At 35.4% G+C, this 24249-nt stretch overlaps 1 protein-coding gene across 5 annotated transcripts in view; it reads right to left on the bottom strand.

Annotated features, from left to right (window-relative positions):
- LOC127847743 (uncharacterized) overlaps positions 1 to 23372 on the bottom strand; it is a 31602-nt gene extending 8230 nt beyond the window's left edge. The window contains exons 1-11 of one of the 5 annotated variants that reach the window (XR_008034153.1): positions 22986 to 23372; positions 21485 to 22255; positions 20085 to 20252; positions 18793 to 18960; positions 15451 to 15643; positions 12727 to 12949; positions 8540 to 8696; positions 3632 to 3828; positions 3253 to 3414; positions 2395 to 2578; positions 1409 to 1504 (exon numbers count right to left, since the gene is read on the bottom strand). Coding sequence is in view for 4 of the 5 variants with exons in the window: in XM_052379846.1 (XP_052235806.1) it covers positions 1409 to 1504; positions 2395 to 2578; positions 3253 to 3414; positions 3632 to 3828; positions 8540 to 8696; positions 12727 to 12949; positions 15451 to 15643; positions 18793 to 18960; positions 20085 to 20252; positions 21485 to 22255; positions 22986 to 23214 (2548 nt within the window). In the remaining variant the exon portion in view is untranslated. The remainder of the gene's footprint in view (positions 1 to 1408; positions 1505 to 2394; positions 2579 to 3252; positions 3415 to 3631; positions 3829 to 8539; positions 8697 to 12726; positions 12950 to 15450; positions 15644 to 18792; positions 18961 to 20084; positions 20253 to 21484; positions 22256 to 22985) is intronic. The other 4 variants (XM_052379846.1, XM_052379847.1, XM_052379850.1 and 1 more) reach the window with 4 other exon arrangements.
- Positions 23373 to 24249: the final 877 nt, after the last annotated feature.

Genomic DNA, 24249 nt, shown 5'->3' with positions numbered 1-24249 from the left:
GAATGAACGATATACAAATATTGCATTTTCCAGAAGTTGATTTACCCACTACACTGTTCAAATTTTTCACTGGATCAGTGCCGTTGTACTAAAAATCCATTTGACTTCTTATGCATTAAAATTGAACAAAATAAAATTCAGTAAAATAGAACAAAATAAAAAAATATATATTTAGAAGAAGGGGTCTTCTGTAATTCCTAACTTCATAAATGTAATATAAAAAAATATATGAAATATCAACATATTTTCACAGAAGTAATGAATACCCTTAAACGCAGTCCATAGTCAACGAATTTTTTCCCAATCCAATGGGCCCCAACCCAATTCCCAAAATTGATGGAAAAACACTGAAAAGCTTGTGTGTATGAAAACTTAAAATGGAAATAAAGACAGACGTACTAACAGATTAAATAGCAACTGATTTTTAGTAAATTTAAGTATAAAAGTAAGAAAATACTTAAAGACATTTACAGATAATTTAACTAGTATGCACAAAAAAACGATGTGCTTCACTATTTTGACCCCAGCAAATTTAATCTTACCTTGAAATTTTTAAACACAGGGTCATTTGACTCCTGGTTTAAAAAATCTATTGAAATCCCTGAAATAGATGAAATGTCTTCAGTACAGAAATTGATGTTCAACTTACATTGGACTTCTAGTTCAGTAAAATAGAACAAAATAAAACATATTTAGAAGAAGGGGTTTTTAAACAATTTGAAGTTCTTACTGAATAATGACAACAACTGAGATATCCATTTATCATTACGTGTTTTTCACCATTTTGGGAGTGGGGCCGGGTCCCTTCGAATTGGAAATATTCGCGGCGTTTGGGCTAAAATTGGGAAATTTGTGTTGTTGTTTTGGTAAAAATGCTTCAAAATTGAGAATACAAGTGTTTTCAGTATAACATTTACTAAGGATGAACTTACATGAATTAGAGATAAACAAAATATTAAGTTTTTTTTTAAACCTTACATTGGGAATTTTCAATTGGCCGATTACCGAACTAGATTTTGAATGAAAAACAAGATGGCCTGAGATGCCCAAAGTCGCTCACCTGAGATTCGACGGAACTGACCTATTCTGTGAAGCCCAAGATGTCATTACAACAAATGTTCTAACCAACTTTCATGAATAGTGAAAACCCTGGCGGCCACGTTTTCCAACAAACCGACTACATTTGTGTACACATCCAAAATATCATGAAAACAAATATTCTGACCAAGTTTCTTTAAGATTGGACAATAAATGTGACATAAAGACTGTTAACAAGTTTTTACAATAGCTATACTTAATAGCTTATACTTAATAAGCTAGTGTATGATAATTTTGTGAAAAGCAATTGAAGACAAACATAACGAAAACGGATTTATAGAGGGACTGAGTGCTAAAATGTAAGTCTTACCGTTTTGACAACGTAGTCCATCAAATCCATCAGGGCAACGACATGTGTCAGGTGATACACACGTCCCTCCGTTTTGACATTCAGGACTGCACAGGGCTGAAATAACAACTATTATATAGATATTACAAGTATACGACATGTAAATTATATAGGTTTAAGTAATTAGGTCCTTAACTCAATTAAAGACACGTAGTGAGAATGAATATACATGTGCACCTATGACAAAGAGGTTAATTTCGTTTGCAAATTGATATATATTTCAAGAAAGCACGGTCTGTTTACTAAGGAGACCATGCAAATGAAAGACAGCGAAACCACACTCACTTAAATTCGTGTTTGTTGGTTCGTTCCCTTTCTTGGTTTACACGTTTCGAAGAGCAAACGTTAAAGTTAATTGTTAAACTTAATATTAGTCATATTGCGCTAACATTAATACGATTTACATGCAGCCTAATAAAAATGTAATCCCCAATTAATAAACCTAATTTATCAAAAATAGAACCATTTTTATAAAACTGGATATTCAATGTTGTTGTGGTCCTGTAAGTTAATGGAAGCCGGAACACTTTAAGGACACACACTTGTTTTGTATGGTGATGTGTTCACTCATCGTTCGGCACAATTGAAAAATAGTTAAGTGTGAATCGGCTATTTAAATCAATCGACTATAGTGTAATTACTGATTTCACAGTGTTCTCCACGAAACCTATCGGACGGTAACATACGTCAGGTGATACACACGTTCCTCCATTCTGACATTTTCAGGATAACACAGGGCTGAACGCTTTAAACATGTACTTCCAATTGAATTGAAGTCATGACCAAATGTAATGTCCAATAAATAAATAAAATGTATTAGTGTATCGAACAGAGAACCATTCCAAAACCAAACAGGTCGATATAGATATACTTCTTGAGATCCACATATATTCAACATTACATACAATATAGACTATTCGTTTCTCATTTGATGAAAGCATTATTACCGCTTGGTGCATGACTCAGTTGATTACAGAGCACCCAAATTGGTCCACCGCAACCCTTGACATCAAATTGCATAGAGATATGAACGTGCCACTGTGTTGGATTCACTCTGGCACACAGACCTAGCACTGGGTAAGGTAGTTTATTGGGTCGTATGGTGTTCCCGTCCTCATTTGCATCAAATAACTCCAAACACGAAAAAAACAAGTAAAATGGATTCAAACGCTTTTTTAAAGAATAATGCCATTTTATACACATTTATTTTTTAAAGTAAACGTAGTTGAGTATTGAATGCAGTGTTTCCTTTCAGACAGGGAGGTCCATGGTAAGATACCAGCTCTGTGAGCGTTATCAAGTTCTTAGAAAAACTATCAAGGCATCTGACTCAATCTAAATTCAGTCTAACTACCAGCTGAACTTTTTGAGTTGTAAAACGAGTTGAATCAAAAACCAAATGAACATTGATCCAAAATAAACACGCTAGAACTTAAGTATGCAGACTAAACAATTCAGAACTTAAGTATCTCAAATATGTTAAGGAAACATAATGTATATATAGATACATAGTAAACTGATTTATGTAATTCTTTAATGCTGCTTTTCCGGACGTAAACATATTGAACTGCAAATAATACGTATCGACGAGATGAGTAAAGTGTTTATTACAAGTTTTAGGTTGAATGTTGTTCTGTTTATATTGCCATGCGTTGTATATGCAATACATCCCTTACTTTAAATGAAAGACTACACGTACTGAGGGCTTACAAAAAGTTATTTGCTGATAATTTCTTTATGGTTTCATTTGATTATTCGTCAGGATATGAACGTGTTAATCTGCGTGCAATAAACATATATGATACCATGTCGGATCCATTCGTGTGCGTGTAAGTGTTGAAGGTCTCACAGTCTCTGCTGTACATGAATCGGTACTGCGTCACCCATTGGGGAATCTGAAGATTCTGAGATATGGGTCTGCCACGCGTTTCAATGCCGGTGATTATTTTCGGAGCTGAGAAGTTTACCTTTTAAAAAAATAAATAATTTCATACAACTCAATGATTCATAGCGTAGCTTCAGCCATTTTTATTTCATAAAACCCCTGTCAACATCGCCCAACAAAAAAATCACGCGCATTAAACCATGTACTGGCAACAAGTTGCAGTATACAAATAATTAGTCAGATTACGGAACAATAATGTAGTATGAAATATTTAAAAACGAATATATGAGGTTTACGACCTGGATGTACTGATTTGTATCCGCAACACCTGCCGCCCATATCCCTGCTCTGAATGATGTTCCCTCTCCCGTTTCCGTGGAATTAAGGCGCCCCTGGTCAGCCCCAAACTTATCGGGCTCATTTTGATCCCATTGAGACGAAACGGACAAAATCGAGTCATTTTTGACCAAATATTCATCAGCGGAACATTTCTTCACTGAAATAATGACAACCGTTTTAAATGCTATTAATTATTCGCCAATATTTACCTGGCACTGACATATATCGTTCTGTTAAAAAAAAGGTCAATATAGCTAGCGTTATATTTCTTGAGATCCACATATATTCTACTTAACATTACATACAATATAGGCTCTTTGTTTCTCATTTGATTTGAAAGCATTAGAACCGCTTGGGGCATGAATGAGTGGATTACAGAGCCACTCAACAGAAACTAATTAGCGTCGTGTTTGCCTAATTCATGATATGTTCACTCATCGTTCAATACGATAAAAAAAGCATTACATTGTATATCGGATACATAAATTAAACGGCTATAGGGTAATCAAAGAGTTCACATAGTTCTCCCCAAAACCTATCGGGGCATTGACACACGTCAGGCGATACACACTTTCCAACGTTTTAACATTCAGGATTATATAGGGCTGGAATAAAGTTAGTCAATTCAAATAAATAGTAAACCATTAACACTCAATGTTGGACAGACTGCAAAGATGTTTGAGCGAATGTTAGCATTTTTTGTTTCAGCGCGATAAAAAACAAATAAACACCTTATCTCTTAGCAATGCCGCATGTGTTGTATATTTCATTACATTTCATAAATTATATATAAGTTGATGACATAACATTGTTCCTTTACTAATTTGTAGAGCGTTCTGGGTCGTTATTGTCATTCAAATGATTACGCAATTTATTATTTTGTATCACGTGATGTTATTTCTGGGACGTAAACATACTATACTATGGATTTAGGGGCGACTATTCGGAGGAGATTGATGTTTTTACAGTAAAATATTAAAACTACATGATATCATCGAACGATTTCAAAACATATTTTGGAGTTAGTGTATGTCATTTATTTTTGGAAACTTCAATCGGAATAAAATAGTTTGCACCGACCAGTCATTCGATTTCGTGAATCGCGTTTGTGCTTAGAATGTTTAGCAATCGTTACGTTTCCAAAAATAGTAAAGTTATTACTTAATAGATATCACGAAGGCTTAGTTAGTAAAACATAAGTAAAACGTGCTTATTCTTGTTAATGCGTCCTGAGTACATGCTCCTCGTAGTGTTTTTTAATGTGTTGTTTTTATTCTTTAAAAATGCAATTACATGTTGAGATATGCGTTAAAGAAATTTGATTCATTTATTTGATTGAAGGGTAGTGGACAGCAAGAAAACAACCAATATAAGGGAAAAAACTCAATGATGTATTTCTATGTTTACAAAATATGAAAAAATAAATCATCAGGAAACGTGTCAATCCGATTTGATTGAAGCATTTGATGTGTATTTTGGTATAGCAGTTTGTCATGTACTTTATATACAATTATATTGATATGTACACTGGACGTAACATCGATAGCTTAACGCAATGTGCGTATTCATCTTATCCAAGATGTCTCAACACTTCCCACCGAGACAATAACATAAAATCCCTGGTAGATTCCATTCGCTAGAATTATTTATATCACAAATGAAACAATACGTTACATGCATGACTACATAATCAATCACAAATCAAACTACACAGAACATGCAAGATTAGAACTGAACCTCTAAGACTAATTAATTTCCTTCCAAGAGAGACTATTCATTCTCATATCTTCAATATGTAATACACTATTGTGCATCGAATCAGACTGGTTTAATTGAATTTAATTTTAACGTTATATTTTATAATTGCTCTTCCTGTTCTACATTAGTTTTTTTGCGGACAGACAGTTGACTGACACTTGAAATATTCTTTCCGCGTCGGAAGGCACATACATTAGTTGCAACTTCCAATGTCCCAGGAAATCGTTGATCGTAAATGATCATATTATGTGCACTGAAAAGCCAAGTTTACCTTATATATGCAGGAAGATTTTTTTTAAGACTCGGCTCTTGACGTTTAAGGGAGCATCTCTGGAAACGAAAGAGCCTTGTTTTGCGAAAACTGGCTTTAATGCATGTTCGTAAGATGTCATCCCAGATAAGCATAGGCAAATCAGGGACGAAACTTTTTGCTTTCATGGAATTTGCATTTAAATGACGTCTCTTCTTAACGACAATTCAGTTAAGGCGGAAAACGTCGTCCCTGATTAGCATGTGCGGACTGCACCAGCTAGTCTGGGATGGCATTTAACGCACATGCATTAAACCTAGATTTCCCAAAATGAGGCTCGAGAGATCTCACTTTGTTTCAAACTACATCAATCCTTGACAAACGGTGGGTGCATACCTTTACAATAAAAGAGGAACGAAGGAACTGAAGTCAGGACATCGTAATTGGGAACTGCCATTCCTTTGTGAGGCCCCGAGGCACTGAGTATTTTGTGATCGGCAGTTAAACCTATCCCGATTGTAAATACCAAAACACACTGGGCCTCCAAAAGCTTTGCTTCAATTAAAAACTGTCTTTCAACTTCATTTTCAAAGCCATTTGTTATTATTATGACGAAATTGTCAACATTGTTTCTGTCACCAACATTCGGTTTAAATAATCTATTGCGGACTATTTTCAGACGTTAGTTGTGTATTCGTTTATTGACTTCTTAGTTTTCACGTTGTCAACACCGTTAAGCATATCAGTCTTTGAATCATAAGTGTTCAAGTTAAAGTACATTGTGTTAAAGCAAGCATGAAATCGAAATCGGCACTAGCAGTATAAGCAGACGCATCCAATAAGAAAAGAACGTCGCATTCTGGAATCCGCAAACCGAGGCTGAAAGAAAGCGAATGTAAGCGTGCAAAATATTAAAGAAGAACATATAAAAATAAGCCTAACCGAAAAGAAGAAACGGCAAAATAAATGAAAAAAATGCGCACTATTAGACTGCATGCCGCCACCATTAATATCACGTTCCCATGATAAAGAAAATACAGTCGAAGAATGTATTTATAACCCTAGATGAATCTAAATACTTGTCCTCCAATAGTATATTTTGAATCACTCAGATACGTTATGCCAATACATGTATGTTGCATCCAAAATAACAGTTTACTCTCAACAACAAAAACGAGTCAATTCATAAAATAAACGTACAACATTTGATAGCATAATAACTAACAGCGTAAATGTCAAAAACGTATTGAAAGCTTAACATATTATGCAAAATCATATTTTTTTCAGTGTACATGATTATATATATCTATATTAAAAAAGGCCTTAAAGTTACACGTTTCGATTTTAACCTTACTTGTGCTTAATAGCAATGTTCTCATTAAAATGCAATGGACTACAAAGCAAAAAATAAATATCCTACTCGATTTGTTTTAAACGTCAACCTTAATACAAACTCAGATACTGGTAGAGCCTGTGCTCATATACATGATTATTCAAATATGTATATACGTGCTAAAGAAAAGGCAAAGGGGAACTAGAAACAAACTTATCAATTTGTATTAAAATCAGAAGATAAGCAATGTCTTTTCATGCTTTTCATTTGAAACCTCATACATTCTATGGACCTTAATACACAAATACATAAATATATTTCAGAAAATATACAAGCATAACTCAACAAATAATTAAAAAAAAACAACAATAAATGAAGAATATAAAGCAAAAAATAGAAAAACATTAATCAGATATATAACTTTTGACAAGGCAGTCGAGCAAAAGAATTGTAATCACACAGTAAATTCCAAAATTTATGAGTCGCTCCCGGAAAATGGGCCTTAATGCATATGCGTAAAGTGTCGTCCCTGATTAGCTTGTGCACTCCTCACTGGCTTATCAGTTACGACACCATTCGCCTTAAGTGTGTTTTTTCACTAAGAAGATACTCTATTTAAACGAAAAATACCTTAAACGCCGAAAGTGTCGTCCCTGATCAGCCTATGTAGACCGCACATGCTAACCTGGGACGACACTTTACGCACATGCATTAAGCCCGGTTTTCCCAAAGCGCGACTTAAATAAAAATCGAATTATATCTTGCAGAAGGGGAATCATTCACAATCAGGACTAGAGGGATTGGGGCACGAATTAAGCATACCTTTCTTTAATGTCAAAAAAATACACGCATTGCAATAGATTGTCTAACGATGTTACGTTTATCAGTTATACGTTCATCAGTTAACGTTTATCAGTTAACGTTAATCAGTAAACATTTATCAGTTTTCGTTCCTCAGTTTCGTACAGTATAATACCCCAAGAATACTGATATATTATTTTAATTGAAACAACACATTACTCACCTGTGCTGCTTAGCTGGGCTGGGGTTATTAATTCCAGCTTTTCAATTAATACATATAAAAATAGGGCATGCCATATTGAGAAACGTTTGTGATCAATAAACGCAATCGAAAACGGTTTTGTTTTCTGAACAACATTCGATAAAAAAAATGTTTGCTTGAATATTCGAGCTATAAGTATATGTGCGCCTTGTTCTGGGAAAAGGGGCCTTAATGCATGTGCGTTATGTGCCGTCCCGGATTAGCATGTGCAGTTTTCAAAGAATAATTAAGGACAACTCTCTCCGCTTTTATTGAGTTTTCGTTTAAAGGAAGTCACTTGTAAACGACAAACACGTCTAGGCGGAAAGTGTCGTCCTGTACAGTCCGCACAGGCTAACATGTGACAACACTTAAATCACATGTAACGATGTATTAAACCCCATTTTCCCAGCGCGAGACTCATATATAAACGATCTTATCTATATTAATCAAACGGCTGGTAAATAATTCAGAAATAGACACACTTCCTGGGCATGAGGCGCTGAATATCGTCTTATGCAGGCCTTTCAGTTGGTCGAATGTCTCCACGTGGAAGCTGTTGTCGGCAGCCGGCGGCGAGGCTATGGCGTCCACCTCCCGCGTGTCTTGGAGGGCGATACCGATCACGTACAGGTGGATACCCTGAAAAGGAGTGAAAATACATACGAGCCTCGCTCTGGAAAAACAGGGTTTAATGCATGTCCGTAAAGTATCCATGCGTTCCGCACAGGCTAATCTGGGACGACACTTGCCGCCCAAATTGGACTTTTGCTAAGAAGAGACATTATTTAAACATTATGCTATTTATTACTTGTATTAATTGTTAAAATACCGCTAAAACATCTAGCAATATCAGAAAGAATGTGGGAGCTGTAATTTTGTGACGACATAACGAAATTTCGCGGCTCGTAAATTCGAGATAAAGAAAGAATATTAATACCAAAAAGCGTTAATCACTTTCTTGATACTTTCTATAATACGAAAGTAAAAAAAAAAACGCTCGTAGCGGATACGATTTCTTGGGTCTGATTGTGGATCACAATGTGTGGGGGTAGAAAAAAAAGATAGGCATACAACTTAATGTTTAAAACAACGTAAGAAATACTGTTACATGTGTTTTATTCGTCAGCATGCAATTGCATGTTTAAAAAGCGACTTTTCCGCGGGAACATACATCCGAGGTTGTCTGATTTTGGAAAAAAAGTGGAATTAGCGTCAGTTAGTTTCCGATGTGTTTGGGTCAAGCTCGTTGAAAGTTCAACATAAGGAATCAACCAAATTAATGCCCAATCAATATTAATGATTTAACATTATTTTCGGATTTATTGTCCCTTTTCGGCCAATATCACGTGCTGTAGTTATTATAGTAATATAGTAACTTTGGGTTTAAGTGGTGGTGGCGGTGGGTTGGTGGGAGTAAACCCATATATTTCAAAAACCTAAGACTAGGAACGAAAGAATTAATTGGCAGATAAACGATGAATGTAAATTCGAATCATTTTGTTTTCGGATAAATTCATATTACTTTATAAATTGCTCGCTCGATTAATATTACTATTGGGCCTTTCTAGCTTTTGACTTCATGGTACAGTAGTTAAACATCTGTATATATTACACCTCAGATATATTGGTCCTACTATATCTATATGACCGGTTTCCGTCTGTAAAATGCGATAGAGAAACCTAAGAGTATATGGACTGGTCACTATATTTTTGTATATAGACCGTTCGGGGTTACAAAGCACTAAATTTGCACTGTGTGGAAGCGTTTTATTGTACAGCGTAGTATTTTGCTGTTACTGTTAGTAAACAACAATGATGTCTGATGCCAGATTCGCAAAATTAACCGACGACGACTAAGTTCTAAACCATCAACAATCGTACAACCATGTATATTTGTACAGGTAACACTCTTCGGTGTAATATAATATAAGAATATAAGAAACAGTAAAGTCCACTTCGGTCCCAAATGCAATGGCATTATAGTGACTAGCCAGACAGCCAACAACTGTATATGGACCGAAGCCGTAGGCCTGGCTGGTAACTATAATGCCATAGGGACCTCAGTGGGTTTTACTATTTCTTAAATGTTTATGACGTTCGTAGAACAAAGTTTAACCACGAATATAATGGTAAACTTTCAGCCGCGTTCTTGGAAGAATGGGCTTAAAGCATGTGTTTTAAGTGCCGCTTACGCTAATCAGGAAATACCTTTTCGCTAAGAGGAGACTTCCTTTAAACGAAAATACTAACATCCGGAAAGGGTCGGCCCTGATTAGACTTGGCGGACTGCACAAGCTTATATGGAACGACCTTTGAAGCACATGCATTAAACCTCGTTTTCCCAAAACGAGGATCAATTATGTCAAAAAAATATGAGACGCGTTCTGAGAAAACGGGGCTTAATGCATGCGCAAAAAGTGTCATCCCATATTAGCCTGTGGAGTTGGCACAGGCTAATCAGGGAACAGACTTTCCGCTTTTATTACATTTTTCGTTTAAATGAAGTCTCTTCTTAGCAAAAATCCAATTAAGGCGGAAAGTGTCGTCCCTGATTAGCCTGTGTGGACTGCACAGGCTAATCTGGGACGACACTTTACGCACATGCATTATGCCAAGTTTTGTCAGAACACGACTCATATCATGAAAAGAATCCTCTGTGACAAACTGAGACATTGATTGGCTCTTATTGATGGCACCAAATATTTAACTATTCACATCGTTTCTGGCGTTTCCGTTACGATGGATATTGTACCGAAGATAGAAGAAAATGACGATTCGTAAAAGAAGCCATCACGTCATTGACTAAAGCCATATTAAAACTACATTCACAACACAAATTACGTATGTTAACACCACTTTTACCCTTAAGCTAATTGTAATCCAATTAAAATCACAATCTTATGAAATATTCGTTATATCTAAATTTTCATTTTAACTTATTTAATAATTTTAATTAATCCTAATTAATAAAGTTTTAATTAATTTCAATTAACAAAATTTTAAAATTACTTTTGCATATTGTTTAAAATAACTATTGCATATTGTTAGAAATGCTTAATTTTATGTAAGGAATTGTGCAGTCAATATCACGCATTTAGCCCCGGTTTCACAACACTACATAGGTATACTTTTGTGCTAGGTGAGCTACAAATTCTTACATGTTGAAAACTACCTTGATGAACAATAGAAAACAGCTTAGTAAGCTAGGAGAGTGAGTGGCACATTCCAATCTAAATTGTTTCCCAAATTCGGAACATAAAAGTGCACAATCGAAGCTTCGAGAAAGTTCCATGACTAAGGGTTAACAGTTTTGACCCGAACAAATTTAAAAAAGTAGGTGAATCAGCGTATCACGCGAGACTACGTGGGATCACGTGGGATCACGTGAGATACGTATTTGGAAAAGTCTGATCAAATTTCAAAAAGTTGCTTCTGAAAGAATATTTAAGAGAATACTGTGCGCGATTCAAGCACCGTATTTTCTGGATATTCTTTCAGGTGAGATGTTATTCCTTATTTATTTTTAAACCTAAATTATTGTTTGCTGCAAATAAATATATATTATACTAAAATTATTGTTTGCTACTTTAATTTGTTTCAGTTACATTCAATGTACAATATTTTAAAAGGTTGTTTGGCTGCCCAATATCCGAATAAATATATACTGTGTATTTATGATAATTGCTATTTTATAAGTATCATATTAGTAAAACAAATAGTACGGTTTTCTCATAAATAAATAATTTCTTTATTTTATGATTTGATAAAACAATGTTAATGCCTGAAAACTGTTAGTTAAATTGAATAATATTCTGTGTGATTTATCAATATATAAAAATAATCGTTACATATGTACGTATAAAACATAAATGATATTTGTGCATGCAAATATTTATCTTATTTTAATAAATTAGCACTGTATTTTCTGGATATTCTTTCGGAAAATAAAATGAGCTGTTTATACTACCGACTTATTTAATTATTTACACTTATCATAAATCAAAGAATGCTAGCGCTTAACGCTCATTCTCAGAAGTCAAAGAATGATAGCTTTGAATGCTAATTGAAATTGAAATATGGCAGAAACAATATTCGTTAAGACCATAAATCGAAGAATGAATGGAACTGTTATTTATTAAGAACTTAATAATTTATCGTACGTAAATTAAGATCCCGTTACTCATTATATTAAATGGAAACGATGAAAACCTCAATAAACATAGAATTATATAATAAGCACGTACAATATAATTATACTGTTTACCCGCAGATAAGTATGCAAACTTGAAATCTTTGATTGTAGCTCATGTTTATCAAGATAAGTTGTAATCACCCTCGAGAATATATTATATACAGGAAACTCTACATGCTGATGATTGTGCACAATAGTTCAAATAAAAACAAATTTATGTAGCAAAACAATATGGTTCAGCTTCAAAATTATATGTATAATGTTAAAGATATTTATACTTAAAGTAAAGATAATTTTCCACTCCACTAATGTTTTGTAAGTCATGACTTCTATTATATGGATAACTTTAGATGTGTTTAACATGCATCTTGTTCATCTCTGATTGCATTACATTATTATGCTATGTTTAATATTTTATATGTATTTGTTTTACAGTTTCGAAATTAAATGGGTCGGGAAAAAACACCTTTAACTTACCTTGGCTCGGGCTGCTACCGCTTCCGGTATCGTTCGACGTATGTTAATGTTCGACACGCTATCCGTCAACAGGATGCACACGTTCGGGGCGTCCGGCCTGTCACCATTTGCGGGCGAGAACATAACCTCGGACATCGACTTCAGCGCGTCGGCAGTGTTGGCCGAGCCTTTGATGTACGGTATGCGGTCAACAGCCGCCAAGGTGTCACGAGATGTTCTGTACCTGAACGCGGTAAAAATCACCATAGATATGTGTGTATTTCAAGTTCTTCCGCGCCTGAGACTGCATTATTTGAGCACCCAGAGTGTGTACCAGCACTGCTAGGCTACTAGATTCACGAAAGTTGTTACGAATTTTAGAATAATGCTGCGACATCCAGCTATTGTGTTGTTCCTGTAATATTTTCAAGATTGGTACGGACTTCCGCTGTGGTGGGAAGCCGGAGTACCCGGAGGAAACCCAACCTGTCCGGTGTGGTGACCACCAACCAAACTCACATGCTTCCGCAATGGAGGATTAAACCCGGATCGCCAAGGTGAGAAACGCGTGTGTCTGCGCTAATCGAATAGCGCAAAAATATGAAACAAGAGTTCCGCGGTCGGAGATGACCGCATTGAAGCCGGATTTTTGATTTAAATGACAGGAAAGTACCTTTCGTGTTTTTGTCAATGCAATACTTAAATTACTGAAATATTGTTCAAAGGTCAAAATGAAATGTAAGTACTTTTCAAGGCATGAGCAAACCTTGTGTTATGTTTTGAATGCATGCATATACATGAACAACAATAACATTTAAGGTCACAAATATGAACTTGAATTGACAATTAGGAAAGTTTGATCTCAATTTTTTTATTAGCAAATTAGTAACATATTGTTTGAACAATTTTAACATTTTAACATTGAAGGTCACAGTGACCTTGGCCTTCAAATGAATGACATTGAAATGAGCAGTGGTGATCTTCTAGTACTGGCCAACCTTTATGTCAAGTTTGAAGACTCTAGGTACAAGCATACCAAAGTTATAACATGGAATAAGAACTTTAACATTTTTACCTACCAAAGTTATAAGAACTTTAACATTTTTACATTCAAGGTCACAGTGATCTTGACCTTAGAATGAATGACCTTGAAATGACCAGTGGTCATCTAAGTGTGCTTGCAAACCTTCATGTCAAGTTTGAAGACTCTATGTCCAAGCATACCAAAGTTATAACAATTTTAACATTTTAACATTTAAGGTCACAGTGACCTTGACCTTCAAATGAATGACATTGAAATGACCAGTGGTCATCTTCTAGTACTGGCCAATCTTTATTTCAAGTTTGAAGACTCTAGGTACAAGCATACCAAAGTTATAACATGAAATAAAAACTTTAACATTTTTACATTCAAGGTCACAGTGACCTTGACCTTCAAATGAATGACCTTGAAATGTCCAGTGGTTACTTACTAGTTCTGGCCAACCTTCATGTCAAGTTTCAAGACTCTAGGTCCAAGCATACCAAAGTTATAACAACTTTAACATTTTTACATTCAAGGTCACAGTGACCTTGACCTTCAAATGAATGACCTTGAAATGTCCAGTGGTTACTTACTAGTTCTGGCCAACCTTCATGTCAAGTTTCAAGACTCTAGGTCCAAGCATACCAAAGTTATAACAACTTTAACATTTTTATATTGAAGGTCACAGTGACCTTCACCTTCAAATGAATGACCTTGAAATGACCAGTGGTCATCTGTTAATCCTGGCCAACCTTCATGTCAAGTTTGAAAACTCTAGGTCCAAGCATACCAAAGTTATACCATGAAATAAGAACTTTAACATTTTTACATTCAAGGTCACAGTGACCTTGACCTTCAAATGAATGACCTTGAAATGACCAGTGGTTACTAACTAGTTATGGCCAACCTTCATGTCAAGTTTCAAGACTCTAGGTCCAAGCATACCAAAGTTATAACAACTTTAACATTTTTTATATTGAAGGTCACAGTGACCTTGACCTTCAAATGAATGACCTTGAAATGACCAGTGGTCATCTGTTAATCCTGGCCAACCTTCATGTCAAGTTTGAAGACTCTAGGTCTAAGCATACCAAAGTTATACCATGAAATAAGAACTTTAACATTTTCGAGCACGCCGCCACCCCGCCCGCCCGCCCGACAACATCAATCTATAAGCCGAGATTTTTTCGAAAAAAATCCGGCTAAAAAATTCTTTTTGAATTATCTCGTTACAAGCACAACAAACAACTAAAGTATAACATTGGATTAAACTACAAGTATACTGTTCAGCATTTGATTGATATAAATTACAAATATACCCAGTCCTGATTTTGCAAATATGCGTAAGTCTCCTTAATCACGATGACCATTTTAAAATTGCAATAAAGTGAGTAAAAATTTCAATTAAAATACATTTTAGGTTTTATAACAACACTTTAAGTCATTTTTTAACAGAATATGGAATTCAGTAAAGTAGCTTTGATATGTCAGCATAAAAGTTCGTGTTTTTAGTGGACATGTACATTTTTCTTTTCTATTCTGGGAAAAAGTGGAATTTGTTTCGGTCATTTTACGACGTGTTTGTGCTAAATTCGTGGATCAGAAACCCACAAAATCAAAAAAAATTCATGCCCACGAGTTATGATGAGTTTACAGTATTTAAGAAAACCGGGGGGGGGGGGGGGCGGGTCGATGGCATAGCATCCAAATTTGCAACCTACCTGTTTAAATGGAACTCGATTTGAACCTCGGTGTTGTAGAGGTTTATGCCGACTCGAATAGAACCAGAGTCGATGTCGGCGTTGGAGAGGAATTCTTTGAGAAAATCTCGCATCTTCTGGAAATTGGCGTCCGTGACGCTCGTGCTGGCGCCCACAATGAAAACCAGATCCGTCTTTGCGAGTCCGTATGGCTCTTTAGAAACAAAACGTTGTGACCGAATGAGCGCCAAATCCGTAAAATAGCAACCTCGCTCTGAGGAAACGGCGCTTAATGCAATAGCGTAAAGTGTCGTCCCAGATTAGCCTGTGCAATCCGCACATATTAATCAGGGACGACACTCTCCCCGTTTTTATGGAAATGTTCGTTGTAAGGAAGTTTATTTTAAATGAAATTCATTCCTGGCAGAAAGTTTCCCTCTGATAAGCCTGTGCGGTATGCACAGGCAAATCTGGGACGATACTGCGCAAATGCATTAAGCCCGTTTTTCCCAAAACGCGGATTTGTTTTGCAAATAGGCAAATATATAATCGAATAAATGATTTTCATGATTGAATTATTAATTGCGAGTTCTTAAAAATATTTAAATTTGTTATCAGAATCAGGTAAACAGAGAAATCGTTCTGTATTTTTGCTTTAATTGGTGGATTAATTAACAATAATTGCGCAGGACATATATGCAAAGCTACATTACTCACAAATATAGTGTTACGTTGTAAGTACTTAATTTACGTTTTCAATAAAGTTCAAATTGAATACATGCGTTAATATATGAAGGGATTTAAAAGATTTGCTCGGAACAAGTCCAAACTTTGCCCTAGGCCTATTAGCAAAAGCAAGAAACGCTTATGAGCCCATAAAGTATAATCCTTTTTTTCCGCCCGATTGCATCAAAAGCCTATTGTCTTTTTGAAAAGCTTTTCAGTCCATTACCTTGGTAGAACCAGTACTTGTTGTATTTGGGTGAGATCTAAAGTCCATTCCTACAGTGCGGATCGAATCCGTGACTTCCCGGTCATTAGGTGGACGTTATATCAAACACGCCGCAGCGACCTTAAAAAGTCTCTCAGGCTTTCAACAGAATAAAAACATTAATATCAAAGCCCCTACGCGCAAGAACGACGAGTGTCACATTATCGGTGTCCGCCTGTCCGAGCTTGTCGCTCACTGTCAGTTCGAGCACGTAGGTTCCGAGTTGGAGGTCTGTTGGTCAGATTGACCTGAACGGCGGAGCCGGATATCTGGCTCCACTCGTACTTCACGATGCCGATATCGTCCTTGCTGCCGTCGCCGGAAATAATCACGTATTCTTCTGGAAGCTGGATGGTCCTGTCGGGGCCAGCATCCGCCCTCGGTGGGTCGTTTAGGTATGAATATATTTTCAGTTTCGGTTTGATTTCCGTCAAACGGGTATATCGTTGAAGTTCGCGCAAAAAATATAACGTCATTTCACTATTGACCAATAAAATAAACGCCATTACGTGTCGCGAAAAACATGACGTCATTTTGGCAACTTGTTTATGACCAGAAAGTAGCGCCATGCATATTCATGTTTAAATTTGCATACGAAGTGGGTTCATCGGAAAATAAAAAACCGGTCACGTGAACAAATTACCCGATCAGAATGCAGCATTCATATGAATGTGACCGAAGTTGTAATTATTTCAAAATAAGGTTAGTTCTATTTCTACCTTTTGCATTTACTCTTTCTTGTATTTCATTGAGTTTTATTTATGCTGTGAGTTGATATTACTCATATTTGATAAGTAATGAGGTTAAATTAAGAAAAACAGCATTGTCATCCTAACGTCCTAACGATTTGTAAAATTCACAGTTTTCCATACTTTTCACATTAATAATCTTATTTGCAGCGTAAGCACAGCACCCGCAGAGGTTGTAATTATAGAGAGAGAGTTCCTTACACATTCCACAAATGGTAAGCGAGAACGAGAAGGAGTTGAGATGTGATGTAATTGTATGTTTATGTGGTATATGTACCATTTGACATGTTACCAGATCTCTTATTTATATTTCATTGTAAGCTATTAAAAGCAACACATGATATGTTTTATATATTTGTTACTTTGCAAATAATGACATAATGTCTGATACCATGTTTATATATGTTTCAGTGACATGCAATTCGTATATAATTAAATACGAAAACTACATATATTCGGGTGTTTTTTTTTAGCCGGGCACTGCCCGTTTATAAAAGTGATTTTGAATTTTAAATCTACTTAGGCTCAACTTAAAGACATTTTTTTCCGAAAAGACGTCGGAAAGTCGGACATGTCTGGTAAAATACTCGCCGGTCCGACATAATTCCTCTCTTTGCCGGACCGAGTTTCCGGTAAATATTTAGTCCGCATAGAGGTTAATATTTCAACCGATTACATGTTCAAAACAGTTTACATATTCTCTTACAAAACATTTCCCTTCGACACGAAATATTGGAAAACATCGATCTTAAAATAGCGTAGCAAACTTATAAATATTCATACAGTTGTGTAGTCTCATAGTCTCGCGAGATCATTATGGTTATAGTGAGGCAATCAACTGCGCGTTCATTGGTCCGATAATAAAATCAGCACATCTGGTTCCCTATATTCGTTATTTTTGGTCTCCAAAGCGGGAAAACGGAGGCCCCGCGTTGTTATGACCTATTTTCAATGACTCTTCGCAAATGTAAATACAATGGATTCATATCATTTTCGAAATTTAATTATTCTTTTGTCGCAATTGTTATTCTAAAATTGCATCTAGTGCAGATTAGTGTATCTGAGGTAATAGGTTCAAACTATAGATGCTATTATCTTTATGAAGCTTTTGTCTATATGTAACTGGAAATAGTTGTAAATACTGGCAGTATATGTTAGTCCAATCGTCTTTATCTTTTAGAATTAGCGAAATGTGCCCAATATGCCTTGTTTGGTTAAATATTGTTCTGTCTGGTAAAATGTTTTTCGGTCTGGTAAAATGTCAAAGTTTACCGGACCGAATGTCCTGTAAAATGTGGGCAACTTTCGGAAAGACTGCGTATAGAGCTGGATTGAAACTAAATTTGAGATCTAAAAAAATGATTATAGGTCCCATTTTGAAAAGTATATACTTTTTTTTCAAATGAGAATAGGGTAGAATATCGGTCTCGAATTTGAAAGAAAAAACAAACTGTCCTTAATAAAAGTCTAAAAGCAGTCATTCTAACCCTAATACAATTCGAATCTTATTTTGCATTTTCCAATATACATTATCAGCCAGAAGATGCAATTGAAATTTCTATAAGCAAGTGAATATAAAACGAGAGCAATACGTTAACGATACAATTATAATATTCCACTTACTTTGTATAACACATGAGACAGAGTCATTCCAGCCGGTTGCAGTGCACTCTATCACTGATGAGCCGTTTAGTGTGTACTCTGGGTTACACTGCACAGTAGCCTGCTTCTGGTAGGTAGTGCCATTGGGAGCTTTGGCTACACCATTTGCTGGTGCAGCGCTACCGCAGTCTTTGCACGAAATATATAACAAGGGTAATGTTAAATAACACAAATAAAAAGATTGAACCATAAACTGAAGTAGATATAAATTGATTTATTTCAAAGTTGTTTTGGGAAAATTAGTATTTGGTTTGTGAAGATAAAGAAAGTGGGCACATAAGATCGAAATGAATGAAATAAATTCAAAATAAATCTTAATAAAGGGATGGAAACTAGAGTTTGACGACTAGAAATAAATTCCTTAAAAGCCCATAAATAGTAAAAATCAACGAATATTGCGTACAATATTTCGAAAAAGACAGTTAACAAATCAACGAATATTTCCTAAAATATTTCGAAAAAATATAGTTAAAAAATCAATGTTCCTTTATGGCAATAGCCAAATATCAACGCTAGATGTGGTCTGGTAACAAAGATTTACCAATACACAAAATGCTCTTTTTGTGGTGTTTGTGTGGGGCAATATATTCAACGCATGTTCATGTACAATGTCAGTGTTCGTGTGTCGTATGAATAGATATCGTTGCGGGACATTAAATGGAATACATTGTGCCACAAAAAATAAAAACAAGAATTTTATATATTGTGAAATGTATGTTACCATACAACAGCTAGCGTTAAAATTTTGGCTTTTGCTATGATGAAGGCTGATTTTGTATGACCTTACATAATTTTACGAAATATTTTGCGAAATATTCTTTGATTTTGAGTATTTATTTTAGTTTAAATGTGTGCTCGGGTCCAAAGATTTTTTATAGAAAACAAAAAATTATTCTCTACAAAAAAAACACCATTTAAATTATAAGGTGGAGCATCATGGCCAAATTGTTAGTGTATAACCCTGGTTAATAACACAATGGCAGGTTGCTATAGTTTATAAAGTTCCTGAGTTCTGCTCAAAAAATGTGTCGAAGAACGACACAAGTCTAGAGCAGTTGTCAGTTACTGGCATAAGTAAGTACACTTAGTACTGGTACAATCAACTAATCCAGGAATAGAGTGAGTTGTTGAAATTACCGCTATGATATGACTTAAATACAGTCGAAGACTGAAAAAATCCAACTAAAAACAAGCAGAAAGTGTCAGCAATCAGAATGTGTACTATGACTGACTTGTGCCTAGTACTTTCTTACCATATGGGTTACACGTGGCTAATTCAGACCAGACAGAGTCTGCATTGCATTTTGCGATGTTCTCGCCGCTCAGTACGTAACCGTGATTGCATGATATTTGAACAACAGTTCCAAACGTTGTTTCTGTAGTGTTTACTGTACCATGGTCTGGTGTTGGGTCTCCGCAATCTGAAGAGTTGTTAAAAATGATGATACTAATGATGAATATGTTGATTATGTTGTTGTTCTTGTTGATGATGTATTTGATGATGTATTTGATGATGACGATGATGTTGTTGTTGATGATGATGATGATGATGACGACGATGACAATGATGATGATGATGATGATGATGATGATGATGATGACGACGACGACCACGACGACGATGATGATGATGATAATGATGATGATGATGATGATGATGATGATGATGATGATGATGATGATGATGATGGTTGTGGTGGTAGTGGTGCTGATGTCGATGAGGAGGAGGAGGAGGAAGAGGAGGAGGCGGACGATCGCTAAATAGTCCATATTTGACCTATTAAGTTTGTATAGACAGTCTTTTTTGCAGGACAGACAAGTAGTAACTGGCTTTAACTGTCCTTTATAAAAAATAATATGAAGTTTAAATATGCATATATATGCGTTCTGCATTATAAATATTTTCAATTATCAAACGCTTGTCAAAACAAGAAGCATAACATTAATTAGTCATGTCCAATACAGTTCTTTTCTTCTTCTAAATTCTACCTCCTCATTATATATTTATGTTTGTACGTGTCTCCCATTATCAAATTTGAACCCATGGTCTTATTGTTTTTATCTTGTTATATTTCATGGATTGATTTTATATAGCATTTCCTATTACATTTTATTATACTTTTGGACTTAATTTCTGTCAAGGATTTGAAATTAAAGTATTGGTTCAGCAGTGTATACTGGAAAAGTTGAATCTTTAGACTGATACTATGGTAACCGATTAAAGTCATGTTAAGCATTTCGGTATTTAATTTTTTAAATTGTACATATAGCGTCCTCTCTAAATGCAATACAAGCCTCAGATTTGAAAAAAATACCATATTTTTGTTTTTTATTCTTGAAAATGACATTTACCTGATATTGCATACGCTTCCTTTCAAGGTTGCTGAGTAGCCGCGTCCAAATCAACGGGAGCCCTTCGAAAGTTTTTAGTCGAATGAAATAATGATCAACCTTACATAGCTATTTCAAATAAATCCTTTTTAATCAGTAAGCCATCCATAAAATCAGTTTCTTAAATGTGTGTGTTTCTGTGTTTCGTAAATTGAGTTTCACTTGTTGTTCGATTATATTCGGTACAGTGTCAGCCAATGTCTACGGGCATATTTTTAAGTATATGACCATCCGTTAACAGTACAATAAAAAACCCACTTACCTATGCAGCACTTGTCAGTCTTTGCTTTCAGCTCTTCAATAATTCTCGAAAAGTCAGCCAGCTTGTTCACTCCACCATCCAGTCTTACGAGCTTCTCATCTGCCTGGTCCATCCTCGCACTCAGTTTGTTTTGTTCGGAGATCACCGACTGGGTAATATTTTTCATTTGAACGGACATGTGCGTTTCCAGATATTTGTAACCTGCCAAATTCGCCATTGTGGATTCTTCAAACCTATTTTGAAGAGCGTTGACTCTGTCGTCGAATTTAGTTTCAACGCCTGCGTTCAACAGGAGAAGTTCAGATTTTAAGTTATTGATCAATTCGTTTCTCTCCCTTTTCTCGACCAATTCGTTGACTTCGAGCTTGTTCACTGCCTGGTCAAGCCTCGTACTCAGTTTGTTTTGTTCGGAGATAACTGACTGGGCAAGATTATTTATTTGATCGACCGCAGAGACTTTCGCGTTCACGTGCGTCTTCAGGTCCTTGTAACCTTTCATCATCGCCGCTGCGGTTTCTTCAAACTTCATTTGAAGAACGTTGACTATGGCGTCGAATTTAGTTTCAATCCCTGACTTCAATTTGAGAGGTTCATTTTTATCGCCATTTTCCTTTTCCTCGAAACATTGGTGTACTTTATTTTTAAGTGACGTATTTTCAACTTGAATTTCGTTGACAGTACTAAATAATCTGTTCAGTCGGCTTTCATGTGCATTCAACTTATTATTTAGATCTGTAATCTCTCTTTGATTAAGATCTGTTATTCCCTGGCCTATCGATAAAAAACAATTCTTAACTTTTCTAAATTCAATGCTTTAGCTTTACATTAATAATGAGCTAACTATATCATTACAATATTTATTATTTCATGAACTGTATAAATTTAAATAAATATAATAGTAGCTTTATTTGGATTCCCATCAAGCTCGGTTCGATGACTTAATTTCCATCTGATCAATCGCGGTCAACCCGCGTCCTTTAAAACTAAATGCCCTCATAATTACATTTATTATTTCATGAACTTACACTATCAAATGTACAAGCCTAATTTTGTGATTAGTTGTAATTAGTTTTTCTGACGGTATTTTTTTTTCATCCACCAATATTGATCTCTGTCTTATTAACCAAATGTCAGCAATTCTTGTGTTTCTATACTATAACACATTATGTTTAAGATACATTTAAGAATCAGTGAAAGTGAGGCTATGGGCTACTTTTTGAGAGCGTGTTATAAGCCATCATACAAAAAAAATATTTGCAGAAGAGTAAAAACGATTCGCACAAAAACCATAACCATATATTCTGTATAATAGTATTATGTATATCTCGCAAGTTCTTCATACATGTTTATATTATAAAGGTTCAGAACTCAATCGGAACTTAAAATGTGTCCAAAGATCTTTGATAAAACAGGACCCTGGCAAACAAGGGAGCACGTGTCATTTAAATACATTATATATGCTAAAACTATTATTTATAGTTATCTGCTGTAATTTCCTTACCAACAACGGATCCATCGCTAGTGTTCCTCTTACCGCCAACAATCTGCTCGACAATCATCTTCAGATCCATGACCTCGTGACGGATGTCGGCGATATCGTATTCAACAGAATTACTGATTATCGTCAGCCTTCTGTTCAATTGTGCCACGTCATGCGCCTGTCCGGTCACGTGGTGTGACGTCATGAGGACAATGGTGAAGCAGGCGACATTGCCGATGTTTCGTAACATGGCGCCTTTATATCAGCGAATCGAGTTCTGACGCAAACTTTAAATAAATAAACACTGATATCCGTTAATTTGTTTCGAAACGACAAACGTGGTGATTCTTATATAAACGCTCATAACCCGTACAATTCAAACAATGATTTAAACCCAGCTCACGCAGGAAGTACTGTTAGGACTTGCTATTTAATGATTCCGACACCAAGTGTTTACACGCTGTTACAAACCGGATTTATGTAATTCATCTTAAGTGTGGCACTTGATTAGCATGCTTTGGTCCAATGTAAAACTTCAAATTCATATAATTATTGTTGAAAACACGAGATACTTGATATTTGAGACGAACATACAATAAGTTGAAGCAAAGCTAAACGAGGAATACCAAAAACAAGTTTAAGATCGGCACACAAAATTAAGGTCGGTCATATATGTAATGGGAACAGATAAGTTTTTACGCCTTAATCAAAGCTCAAATATCGGAAAACATTCATGCTTTTAGTATAATAATATTTTCTGTTTGAAAAACACTATTAAGTGAACATAGTTATAACATATTTACGACTATAATGGTTATTATTTTACACGTGCTTCTATATTAAGCACGCGCTTCCTATATAAATGAAAATAGTGACCGGTCCTTAAACACTTAATTGCGTATATGGCATTATACGGACTGCATAAAGACAAAGAATGACACAATTATATGAGGTTATTTATTTCAACTCATGACTGTTTCAGTTTAAATAAGTTTATAACCATTTATTTGAGGTTGCGTTTACGTAATAATCTGAAGTGTTTATCAAGAAAAAGTGTCTCCATTTTTTATAATAATTAAAATACGAACGTAAACAAAACTATGCCAACTATTATGAGAAGAGAGATAAGCCAGCTCAAAAATTCATGGTTAACGATGTTACTTAAAAGTACACGTAATGAACTTTTCTTGATGATGCTGTTTTCGTCCCGTTTTATAATCCAATAAAGCTATTTTTAAAGCTCAGTGTCTTAAACACTGCAAATGCCAATTTGTTATACCTTTAA

The sequence above is a fragment of the Dreissena polymorpha genome, chromosome 10, assembly GCF_020536995.1.
Source record: "Dreissena polymorpha isolate Duluth1 chromosome 10, UMN_Dpol_1.0, whole genome shotgun sequence".
Taxonomy (NCBI): domain Eukaryota; kingdom Metazoa; phylum Mollusca; class Bivalvia; order Myida; family Dreissenidae; genus Dreissena; species Dreissena polymorpha.
This window is presented reverse-complemented; position numbering and strand designations above follow the sequence as displayed.